We start from the raw sequence: 12,014 nt of genomic DNA, 5'->3' as shown, positions 1-12,014 counted from the left end.
CTACAACTCCCAGAAACGCGATCAAACAGCTTTATCCCCGCTCAACAATGTTCCTTCTCTCACCGAAAAGGTTAACTTGTTAGGGTTTTTTCTTGATGTGAAGATATAGTATTGGGAGGGCAAAAGCGATTTCTGAATGTGTGTCCTCTGCAAAAGTTTGTAAAGGTGTCTGTCTCTGAGACATTAGGAGGAGAAACGTGGTGACGTAAACACATTCGTTCACACGAATAGCTGGCGTCACCGGTTTTTGCGTCGTTAGGAACCTGTGCGGTGACGTAGCTCTTGTGTGTGTTCGAGTCGCTGGTTTCATCGAAGCGGGCAGGATGGGCAAGGCCGAGTTCCTCACCCCCAAGGCAATCGCCAACCGCATCAAATCCAAGGGGCTGCAAAAGCTGCGCTGGTATTGCCAAATGTGTCAAAAGCAGTGCCGGGACGAGGTGAGTCGGTGTAAGGCCAGGCGGCCAGACGGTTCCAGGTCTCCTGTAGAAGGAGAAGCGGCTCTCACGGAAGCACTGTGTGGGATCAGAGGCGGTCAATCCCTCCAGTCCTGATTAAGGATCTCTGCCTGAAAAGTTGGTTCTTTATTCCTTTCCATAGAAGCTGCCTGACCTGCTGAGATCCTCCAGCATTTGTGTTACTCTGCATTTCCAGCATCTGCAAAATCTCGAGTTTTTAATTTCTCCAGTGTTATTTAAATTCGAATATGTTTTAATATCACCGGCAATGTCTTGAAATTTGTTAACTTTGCGTCAGTGGTACAATGTTATACATAATAATAGAAAAATTGTGAATTACTGTCATATATAATCCACGCGCAAAAAAAAGTGGTGAGGTAGTGTTAACACGAGGAAATCTGCAGATGCTAGAAATTCAAGCAACACACATAAAAGTTGCTGGTGAACGCAGCAGGCCAGGCAGCATCTCTAGGAAGAGGTACAGTCGACGTTTGGGGCAGAGATCGTTCATCAGGTCGAGGTGAGGTAGTGTTCCTGGGTTACATGTCCATTTAGAAATCGGATGGCAGAGGGGAAGAAGCTGTTCCTAATTCGCTGTGTATCTCCTTCCCAACGGTAACCATGAGAAGAGGGCATGCCGTGGGTGATGGGGGTCCTTAATTATGGACATTGCCTTTTTGAGGCATTGCTTCTTGAAGATGTCGGAGGCTGGTGCCCATGATGGAATAGGCTAAATTCACAACTCTACAGCTTGCTTTGATCCTGTGCAGTTGCCCCACCCCATGCCATATGGTGGTGCAGCCAGATAGAATGCTCTCCATGGCACATGTGCAGAAATTTGTGTATTTTTTTGTGACGTACCAAAGCTCTTCAAACTCCTGATGAAATATAGTCGTTGTCTTGCCTTCTTTATAGCTGCATCAATATGTTGGGACCAGGTTAGGTCCTCAGAGATATTAACACCCAGGAACTTAAAATTGCTCACTCTCCCCACTTCTAATCCCTCATCTTACTCTTTCTGAGATCCACAATCAGTTCTTTGGTCTTACTGACATTGATTGCAAGGTTGTTGCTGTGACACCACTCAATTAGCTGGTATATCTCACTCTTGTATGCTCTCTCGTCACCATCTCAGATTTTGCCAACAGTGGTTGGATCGTTGGCAAATTTATAGATGTAATAAGTAATTAGAGTTGGTTTACTATTGTCAGATAGGGGATCAGTGGCAGCCAATCTGTCCACTGTATTATGCAGGATATGGTAATTATGAGGAATTGGATTTGGTTTATTGTTGTCACATTTATTTTACTTGCACAATTTGTCTGTTTGCTCATTAGTTGTTTGTCAGTCATTGTTTATGTATAATTTTTATACTGTATGTACTTTGTAAGTTTACTTTGACATTGACATTTGGGATCTGTAGCAGCCTGTCCATCCAGTGTTTTACACACAGGGTGGTAATTATTTCACATTGGAATTGGTTTATATTGTCACGTACTGAGGTACAGTGACTCAAGAGATTCTGTAGAAGCTGGAAAGCTTGAGCAGCTCACTCAAAATGCTGGTGGAGCTCTACAAGTTGGGCTTGACGAAGGGTTTCAGCCCAAAATGTTGACAGTTTTTTGGGGGGGGGCAGGAATAAACAATCAGTCTTTGATGTTCCTTTGGATTCATCAGCTGCATGGAGAGGGAGAGCCTGCTGTATGGGCAACAGCTTGCTCTCCATTTCCTACTGCCCTGGCTTGCGAATCTCATAGATCGCTAGGACGCAACATCCATGGTTGACCTCGACCATTGGAGGGCTTCAAAATGCAGCTGGTTTGCTGAGTTTCTCCACCTTTTTGTATGAGGTACAATTAAAATCTTTGATTTACGTTCGAACTATATGGATAATTTCTTTACAACAGTGTATTGAAGTAGTACAATGGAAAAGAGTAATAGACTGCAGAACAGCCGGATACCACCAACTCTGATTCCACAAAGCCTTGTGATCTTGTCTTGCCCTTTGATGCCCCAGGAGCTCACAGATTTTCCTAAACTCCAGTATTACTAAAACGAGATTACACTGGATGTCACTCCTATCATTTGCATGGTATCCCCACTCATTATTGGATTGACATTTTTTTTAATCATCTCAATTGTCAGATCAATTTATTCCATCAGTGCATTGAGATAGTGCAAGGTAAAATAATAACATAATAAAGTGTTACAGCTATAGTTAAAGTGCAGTGGACAATAAAGTGCAAGGTCTTACCGAGGTAGATCGTAGGTCAAGAGTCCAACTAATCGAACTGTTCAATAGTCTTGTAACAGTGGGATAAAAGCCATCCTTGAATCTGGTGGTGCGTGCTTTTAGGCTTTTGTATCTTCTGCCCAATGGGAGGAGGTTAGAAGACAGAATGTCTGGAGTGGGTGCAGTATTTGATTATGTCAGTCATCTACTCGGGTTCCTTCTGCAGCCCTTTGCCTCTTCCACCAATCACTTCCCAACTTCATTCCCTTTTTCTCTCGTCTCCCACTTTCTTGCCTTCATCCTTCTGGATTCACCTATCACCTGCCAGCTCATACTCCTCCCCTCTCCCCACCCTTTATTCTGACTTGCGTCCTCTTTCCAGTCCTGAAGAAAGGTCTTGGCCCAAAATTTTAACCGTTTATTTTCCTCCACAGATGCTGCTTGATCCGCTGACTTCCTCCAGCATATTACATGCATTGCTGCAGAATTCCAGCATCTACAGTCTGCCCTGCGCCTGTGAATTCATATTTTTAGTTTACTTTCATCAAAAAGTTTTACTATTAACCTTTAGCTGAGGCGGTGGGTGCATGTTGCATTTTACTGTGGATCACTATTGTTCAGAAATACTGGAACGAAAAAAAAACTAACTTGGAGGAACTCATTCAGGCAGTAACTGCAGACCAGGGGTTCCCAACCTTTTATATGCCATGGAGCATTACCATTAACTGGAGGGTCCTTGAATCCCAGGTTGGGAACCCCTGCATGAGCAGTTGATGTTTGGAATCGACATCCTTTGTCTGCATTGAAGAGAGGAGGGAAAAGTTTTCTTCAAAGTGAGCATACTGTGGCGAAACTTTGCAGTGAAGTATTAAAAACGCAAACACGAGGAGATCTGCAGATGCTGGAATTTCAAGCAACACAGCTCTTTTGCAAGAGACATGGTGAGAAGAGGAATAGTCCAGATAGCTGTGAGAGTCAGTAGGCTTATAGTGCGCATCAGTAGATAAGCTGTCTCTTAATAATACTTTTACTCTTAATAATTATTTCTTTGGCTCCTCCCACTTCCTCCAAACTAAAGGTGTAGCTATGGGCACCTGTATGGGTCCCAGCTATGCCTGCCTTTTTGTTGGCTTTGTGGAACAATCTATGTTCCAAACCTATTCTGGTATCTGTCCCCCACTTTTCCTTTGCTACATCGACGACTGTGTTGGCGCTGCTTCCTGCATGCATGATGAGCTCATTGACTTTGCCTCCAGCTTTCCCCCTGCCCTCAAGTTTACCTGGTCCATTTCCAACACCTCCCTCCCCTTTCTAGATCTTTCTGTCTCTGTTTCTGGAGACAGCTTATCTACTGATGTCTACTATAAGCCTACTGACTCTCACAGCTATCTGGACTATTCCTCTTCTCACCCTGTCTCTTGCAAAAATGCCATCCCCTTCTCGCAATTCCTCCATTTCCACCGCATCTGCTCTCAGGATGAGGCTTTTCATTCCAGGACAAAGGAGATGTCCTCCTTTTTTAAAGAAAGGGGCTTCCCTTCCTTCACCATCAACTCTGCTCTCAAATGCATCTCCCCCATTTCACGCATATCTGCTCTCACTCCATCCTCCCGCCACCCCACTAGAAATAGGGTTCCCCTTGTCCTCACCTACCACCCCATCAGCCTCCGGGTCCAACATATAATTCTCCGTAACTTCCGCCACCTCCAACGGGATCCCACCACTAAGCACATCTTTCCCTCCTCCCCCCCCCCCGCTTTCCGCAGGGATCGCTCCCTACGCGACTCTCTTGTCCATTCGTTCCCTCCCCACCGATCTCCCTCCTGGCACTTATCCTTGTAAGCGGAACAAGTGCTACACATGCCCTTACACTTCCTCCCTTACCACCATTCAGGGCCCCAAACAGTCCTTCCAGGTGAGGTGACACTTCACCTGTGAGTCGTCTGGGGTGATATACTGTGCTGGTGCTCCCGATGCGGCCTTCTATATATTGGCGAGTCCCGACGCAGACTGGGAGATCGTTTCGCTGAACACCTACGCTTTGTCTGCCAGAGAAAGCAGGATTTCCCAGTGGCCACACATTTTAATTCCACATCCCATTCCCATTCTGATATGTCTATCCACGGCCTCCTCTACTGTCAAGATGAAGCCACGCTCAGGTTGGAGGAACAACACCTTATATTCCGTCTGGGTAGCCTCCAACCTGATGGCATGAACACTGACTTCTCAAACTTCCGCTAATGCCCCACCTCTACCTCATACCCCATCCGTTATTTATTTATATACACACATGCTTTTTCTCCCTCTGTCCCTCTCACTATACCCCTTGCCCATCCTCTGGGCTCCCCCCCTCCCCCCTTTTCTTTCTCCCTAGGCCTCCAGTCCCATGATCCTCTCATATCCTTTTTGTCAATCAACTGTCCTGCTCTTGGCTCCATCTGTCCCCCTCCTGTCTTCTCCTATCATTTTGGATCTCCCCCTCCCCCTCCCACTTTCAAATCTCTTACTAGCTCTTCTTTCAGTCAGTCTTGAAGAAGGGTCTCGGCCTGAAATATTGACTGTACCTCTTCCAATAGATGCTGCTTGGCCTGCTGCATTCACCAGCAACTTTTATGTGTGTTGAATGAAGTATTAAAGTGAGATGTGAGAGCTGTAGATGCTGGAATTTAGTGCAGCACACAAAGTTCCGGAAGAGGTGTCAGGCTGAAAAGAATTGATAACGCAGAAAAGATTCAAAGTTTCAGTTTCATCTCCTTTAATATGTACGTCAGTGATTGCCATGAAATATCAGCTCCTTCTTCCAAAGATGCCACCTGGCCTGAGCATTTCCAGAGCTTTGTTTTATTTTAATCCTCTTGCATCTCTGTTATTTTGCTGCAGGATTTCGGACTTAACTGGGGAAACACATGATGTGATTAGTCCAGATGCAGTTTTTTTTTATTGATTTGTGCATTTTTTTGTTCACCTCTTTAATGAGAAAAAAATCCTTCTGATATTTTTCATATTTATTTTAGCTATTGTGCGTTTTAATTAACATTGAGTATCTGCTAACTTCAGAGATAAACATAAGCGGTCATGTGCTGTAATTGGAATGCTGCTGCAAGCTCGTTTGTTATCTCCTTTCACTTTAAGCCCAAAAAGGCCAGGATGCTTTTTTTCATTCCTGACTAATATGAAAGAATAGTACAATTACTCTGCATCCTTTCGCAAGAAAACAGCTTTTTGTTGTTTTAATTATTTTGATAAATATTGTGAGTTTGGAAAGGTTATCACAGACTTTGGTTGTAAATCCTATGAGCTGGTTTGTTCTTCTTTGTTCATCCTAAATTTGCCAGCTCAGAAGAAACTTTCTCTCTGGTGTACTGGAGGGCAACCAACATCAGCAAGAGTCAAAGCTTTCTTGAACAGAAAAGGAAATACTAGAAAAGAAGAAAATAATAATGAAGCGAGTTTTAATATTGGAAACAAATCCTGTTAAGAGTTCTGTTGCTTGAATTAAGTAAGGGGAATTTCATTTGGTAGAGTTGAAAAGTATCTCTAGCGTAATGGGACATTTTGTATAATTTTTGCAGCTTGTTAAATAGATGCAGAACTGTGCTTATGAAATTCTTCTGTATTGGAGCAAAATTTGAGTAGTGGAATTCTGGGTGTATTTATTTAATATTGTGCATTTCACATCTGCATGAAAACAAATTTCTTCCCAGTAACTTCAAATTGATGGCTGGTTCTTTGCTTGTGAAGATCAGGTGGGAAAACTCCATCACTGTAGGACTTTTCTTCCTGCCTGCACTGCATAGGTTTATAATGAGGATTGGTGCGCGCGGACTGATTCTACTCTTCAGGCCAGGGAAAGTTCCACAATGGCACAGTGAGCTGCGATGATTGCGGCGGCCGGAAGGCAGTAGATTGAGAATCCGGGTTTTCTTTCTCCTAGATAGACTGCCTGGCAAGGCTAATGAGTCCCTTCTACTTGGGTTTGGAATCTAAGTTGTCCTTCTTCTGGGCTGGCTGCCAGCCAAGGCTGATAAGCCCAGCCTACCCACCCAGTGGTACTGCTGGACACTCGGTCGCATCCTTAGTGAAAACAGGGATGCCACGTGAAGGCATTGTTACGGGCACAGTAGTGTAGGAGAGGCCATATGCAAGTCTCCTCCTGCATGGCAAGCCAAAAAATGGCCCTGCGGCGATCGCTACCCTGGAAAGGTGAGGTTATTTAAGATGCTTCACTTTCTTTAAGTGAGCTGTTCATCCAGCCCAGCACTCACCTATTAATGCTTGAATGTTGTTTTCTATTTTGCAAGTGCAATTTTAACTTGTTTTGAGGAGACTGGTATTTGAAGCTGTCTATGCAACAAGATCGGAGTAATACTTGGGCATGGTCTGATAAGTGGCAACTAATGCTCATGCCACATGAGCCAAGTAGGACTATCTGAACTGATTTTTAGGAGCAATATGCAAAACAAACTTTTCATTGTACCTGAGTACCTATATGACAATCATAAACCAATACCAATGTTACAAGAGACCAACCACTTTCCTTGATAATCGAAATAATTTCTATCACAAAATTCCCATTTACATATTGGGGTGTGGGGGGGGGGGTTCATAGTTTATCACTGAGCAGAACCTTAATTGAATCAAACTCGGGATTATATGTGACATTTGCTGTTTTGGAGCAGCAGTACAATGCGAAAATGTTAGAAACTATTATAAATTATGAAGTATATAGGGCGAAGTGGCATTCATGGAGTGTTCAGAAATCTGTTGGTGATGAGAAGCGAACATATCCTGGTTTTGAGGGTTGTTAGTGCCTTGAGTCGCTGCGTTTTGAAGGTGCCCTCGATGGTGGGGTGGGTGTGCCTGTGAAGGAACTGGCTGAGCCTACAAGCCTTTGCAGCTTCTTGTTGCCCTGTGCATTGGAGCCTCCATCCCAGGCAGTGATGCAACCAATTGAAACGCTCTCCACCATACACCTATAGAAATTTGCAAGTGTTTTACGGAATTTTTGAACAAAGTAGAACCTTCTTCATGATTGCATCAATCTATTGTGGCCAGGACAAGTCCTCGGAGATGTTAACACCCAGAAAATGACAAAAAACTGCAGATGTCTAGCTGTTTTATGGAAAGTAACTCACTTTTGATTTTCACTAGGCTAAGCTTTTCCGCCACTTTTGAGTTCTAATAAAGATCCTTGACAAATATTAATTTATATTCCTTCCCACATAGGCTGATTTGTTAAGTTTTTCAAACATTTACTACACTTCCAGCATTTGCCGATTCCTTTGATTTTCATTTACTGTTCAATTCACAGTCACTTCCAGGAATACTGACTTGTGAATTTCTCTTTTTTTTTGACGAGATTTCCGTCTCTATCTTTTTTGCCTTTTACACAGGCAGTGGTTTCTCTTTTCCATCTTGTCTTTAGAGAGATTTCTTTTTGTCTTTTTCATCCTTCTTTCACCTTTTGTGTAACATAAACTGTCTTGTTTTCTTTGTTATCCAGTTCTGACAAAGGAACTTCGAATTGGAGCCTTAACTGTTTTTCTTTCCACGGATTCTAGAAATATTCAGAAGATCAGGCAGCATTTTAATTAGTGATGCATTGAAAACTGGAGTCAGTTTTGATTTTTGTTAAATCAAAAATCCACTTTGAATGTTGTGGCAAATTGTAAGTGCAAATGCAGGAATAGACAAGTACCTACCTGCATAAACGTAAAGTGCCACATTAAAGCTCAGTGACATGAAACACTGATTCAATAGGGATTAATTAATGGATCTTTCCACATAAGAAAATAATCGCAGAATATTGTTAGGTAAATTTTTATCACTGTAAACCTACTGCCACACATATCCAAATAAAGTGCAGCATAAATCAAGAATGATATGAACATCTCACATAGGTTGCACATCTCAATTGACAGGGTTTGATTGTCATTTTATAAGGTAACAGATGGCTGAAGATATTTCAACTTGGGAGTCACGTGATCTATTTTAATGTTTTGCTCTGAAATTTCATCAGAATGAGGGTTAAGTTAGATGGCTAGTGATATTTCAAAAATATATTGTGTGCACTGATATAATTTGTGTTGAATTTCAGAATGGTTTTAAATGTCACTGCATATCGGAATCCCACCAACGACAGCTTCTGCTGGCATCTGAGAACCCACAGCAATTTATGGATTATTTTTCAGAGTATGTACACTGTTTCAATGCTATGTAAACATTGCTAACGAAGATTGAAAGCTGTGTTAAGTTTTTAACAATCTATAAAATTTTAAAACCTAAGTTGCTTACAAAATGTGTATAGTTAATTCAGAATTAATTATCTGATAGATTTTTTATGTGTGTAAAAAATTTTTAAAAAGTTTAAAAAAAACACAACCGATAAATTAATGAGTAATATTAATTATGCAATATTTGGCCTTGTGCTGATGTAGCTGCTCCAAAGAAGTCAGTTTCCACTAATCTCCAGTTTGAGTAAAAAATGCCAGGAAACTCCAGCATATCAAAATAACTTTCTGTCACTTGCTATCTGCTCCATAAGTAGCTCTTGTCTTGTTCCTTTGCCCTTCCCTTTAAATAAAATGTAGCTGATAAAATTCAGCATTATGAGTATCAACCTTTATCCTTTTCAGGCCAGTTTCTATATTTCCTTTTCACAAGTGTCTAATTCCCCTTGTTTCGATGAAGCATACAGTTTTCTATAAGCTTTAATATTTCTTAAAAAGGACAACTGAAAATTACTTTTTTTTGTCCTTTGTAATTTTTAGTAATTAGCTGTCTTCAAAGGTTTAATGGTTTATCAAGTTACAATTTTTTTTTAAGGAAAACAACATTAATTGTGTGTAACATACACAATGCTGGAGAAACTCAGCAAGTCAGGTAGCATCTATAGAAAGGAATAAGCAGTTGGAAGTTTTGGGACCAAGACCCTTCATCAGCACTAGACTTGCTGAGTTCCTCTAACGTTTTATGCATGTTGCTCAAGATTTCCAGGATCTGCAGAATCTCTTGCGTGTTCAAATTTTTCCTGAATAGTTGATCTAACAAAGGAATCAATTGGATTTTTCTGACATTATCAGGATTATTTGGAAGCGAGCATACATTTTATTTAGCAGTAAATTACCTGATTTTATTTTAATTTTGTTAGTTTGTGGGTTTTTTTTTGAACCTGTGGCCTTATGTTTAGAATAGCTGTTGCTTAATTCTGAGAAACTTTCATCCAAGCAACTTGCGTTGCTGTATTTGAAGTAAAGCTAAACAGCTATTTGTAGGAACTAGCAACACATGGCAGGGTTGAAAGAAGAAGCGTTGTGAAAGCTCTTGCAAAACTTGAACTTACAGCACAATTGCAGATTGGCAGATGTGATGTTGTAGGCATCATTGAATCATGGCTGAAAAATTATAGCTGGGAGCTTAATGTCCATGTATTGAACATGTATCGAAAGGATAGGCAAGAAGCCAGAGGGGCCATCGTTTTTCCGTTGGCAAAAAATGAAGTCGAATCATTAGGAAGAGGTGACATAGGGTCAGAAAGTGTTGAAACATTGCTAGAACTAAGGAAGTGCAAGTTGTATACAGACCCCCAAACAGTAGTATGTTGCCAACAAATTACAATGGGAGATAGAAAACACATGCCAAAAGGACAATGATACAAGTCATGAGAGATGTCAATATACACATAGATTGGGAAAATCAGGTTTGTGCTGGATTCCAGGAGGGGAAATTTCTAGAATGCCAACAAAATGGCTTTTTAGAACAGTTTGTGGTTGAGCCCACCAGAGGATTAGCTATTCTGGATTGGGTGTTGTCAGTGAGCCAGAATTGATTAGAGACCTTAAGGTAAAAGAACCCTGGGGAGCAAGTGGTCATAATATGATTGAATTCATCCTGAAATTTGAGAAAGAGAAGCTAAAGTCTGATATATTAGTATTACAGTGGAGTAAAGGGAATTATGGAACCATGAAAGAAGAGTTGGCCAGAATTGATTGGAAAAGAACACTAGCAGTAATTCCTGGAAGCAATTTGGAGGGCAGCGGATATGTCAAAGAGGAAGAAGTATTCTAAAAGAAAGATGACCCAATCGTGGCTAATGAGAAGTCAATGCCAACATAAAAGTTGAAGAGAGGGCATATAACAGAGCAAAGATTTGTGGGGTTAGAGGATTGGACAGCTTTTAAAAACCACTAGAAGGCAACTAAAAAAGTCATTAAGAAGGTAAAGATGGAATATGAAAGTAGGCTAGCCAATAATATTAAAGAGGATACCAGAAGTTTCCTCAGATGCATAAAGTGTAAAAGAGGCAAGAGTGGATATTGGATCACTGGAAAACAATTCTGGAGAGGTAGTAATTGGGGGCAATGAAATAACGGATGAACTGAATAAGTATTTTCCATCAATCTTCATTGTGGAAGACACTAGCAGTATGGTGGAAGTTCCAGGTGTCGGTGGCATGAAGTGTGTGAGGTTACCATTACTGGGGAGAAGGCTGTTGGGAAACTGAAAGGGCTGAAGGTCGATAAGTCACCAGGACCAGATGGTGTATACCCCTGAGTTCTGAAAGGTGGCTGAAGAGAGTATGGAGGCATTAGTAATGATCTTTCAAGAATCACTAGATGCTGGAATGGTTCCAGAAGACTGGAAAATTGCAAATGTTATTCCACTCTTCAAGAAGGGAAAGAGGCGGAAGAAAGGAAACTATAGGCCAGTTAGTCTGAGCTCAGTAGTTGGGAAGTTGTTTGAGTTGGTTAATAAGGATAAGGTCTCAGGGTACTTGGAGGCACATGATAAAATAGGCCACAGTCAGCATAGTTTCCTCAAGGGAAAACCTTGCCTGACAAATCTGCTGGAATTCTTTGAAGAAGTAACAAACTGGATAGACAAAGGAGGATCAGTTAATGTTGTGTACTTGGATTTTCAGAAGGCCTTTGACAAAGTGCCATATATGAGGCTGTTTAACAAGCATGGTATTGCAGGAAAAAATCTAGCATGGATAAAACAGTGGCTGATTGGCAGGAGGCAAAGAGTGGGATAACAGGAGCCTTTTGTGGTTAGCTGCCGGCGATTAGTCGTGTTCCAAAGGGGTCTGTTTTGGGACTAATTGTTGTTACGTTATATATCAATGATTTGGATGATGGAATTGATGGTTTTGTTGCAAAGTTTTCAGACCCTATGAAGATAGGTGTAGGGGCAGGTAGTTTTGAGGAAGTAGAGAGGCTGCAGAAGGACTTAGAGTAGGAGATTGGGCAAAGAAATGGCAGATGGAATACAGTGTCAGGAAGTGTATGGTCATGCACTTTTGTAGAAGAAATGAAAGGGTTGACTAT

The 12,014-nt window shown here is 41.5% G+C and overlaps 1 protein-coding gene across 1 annotated transcript in view; it reads left to right on the top strand.

The window, feature by feature from the left end:
- The first annotated feature begins 264 nt into the window (after positions 1–264).
- The window catches only part of kin (Kin17 DNA and RNA binding protein), a 36,795-nt gene continuing 25,045 nt past the window's right edge, over positions 265–12,014 (top strand). Inside the window, exons 1-2 of the mRNA XM_072241248.1 lie at positions 265–437; positions 8,786–8,880. Of these exons, the coding sequence (XP_072097349.1) occupies positions 324–437; positions 8,786–8,880 (209 nt within the window). The 5' untranslated portion in view covers positions 265–323. The remainder of the gene's footprint in view (positions 438–8,785; positions 8,881–12,014) is intronic.

The sequence above is a fragment of the Mobula birostris genome, chromosome 23 (assembly GCF_030028105.1).
Source record: "Mobula birostris isolate sMobBir1 chromosome 23, sMobBir1.hap1, whole genome shotgun sequence".
Lineage (NCBI taxonomy): Eukaryota > Metazoa > Chordata > Chondrichthyes > Myliobatiformes > Myliobatidae > Mobula > Mobula birostris.
The sequence above is the reverse complement of the archived record's forward strand: the minus strand, read 5'-3'. Positions and strand labels throughout refer to the sequence as shown.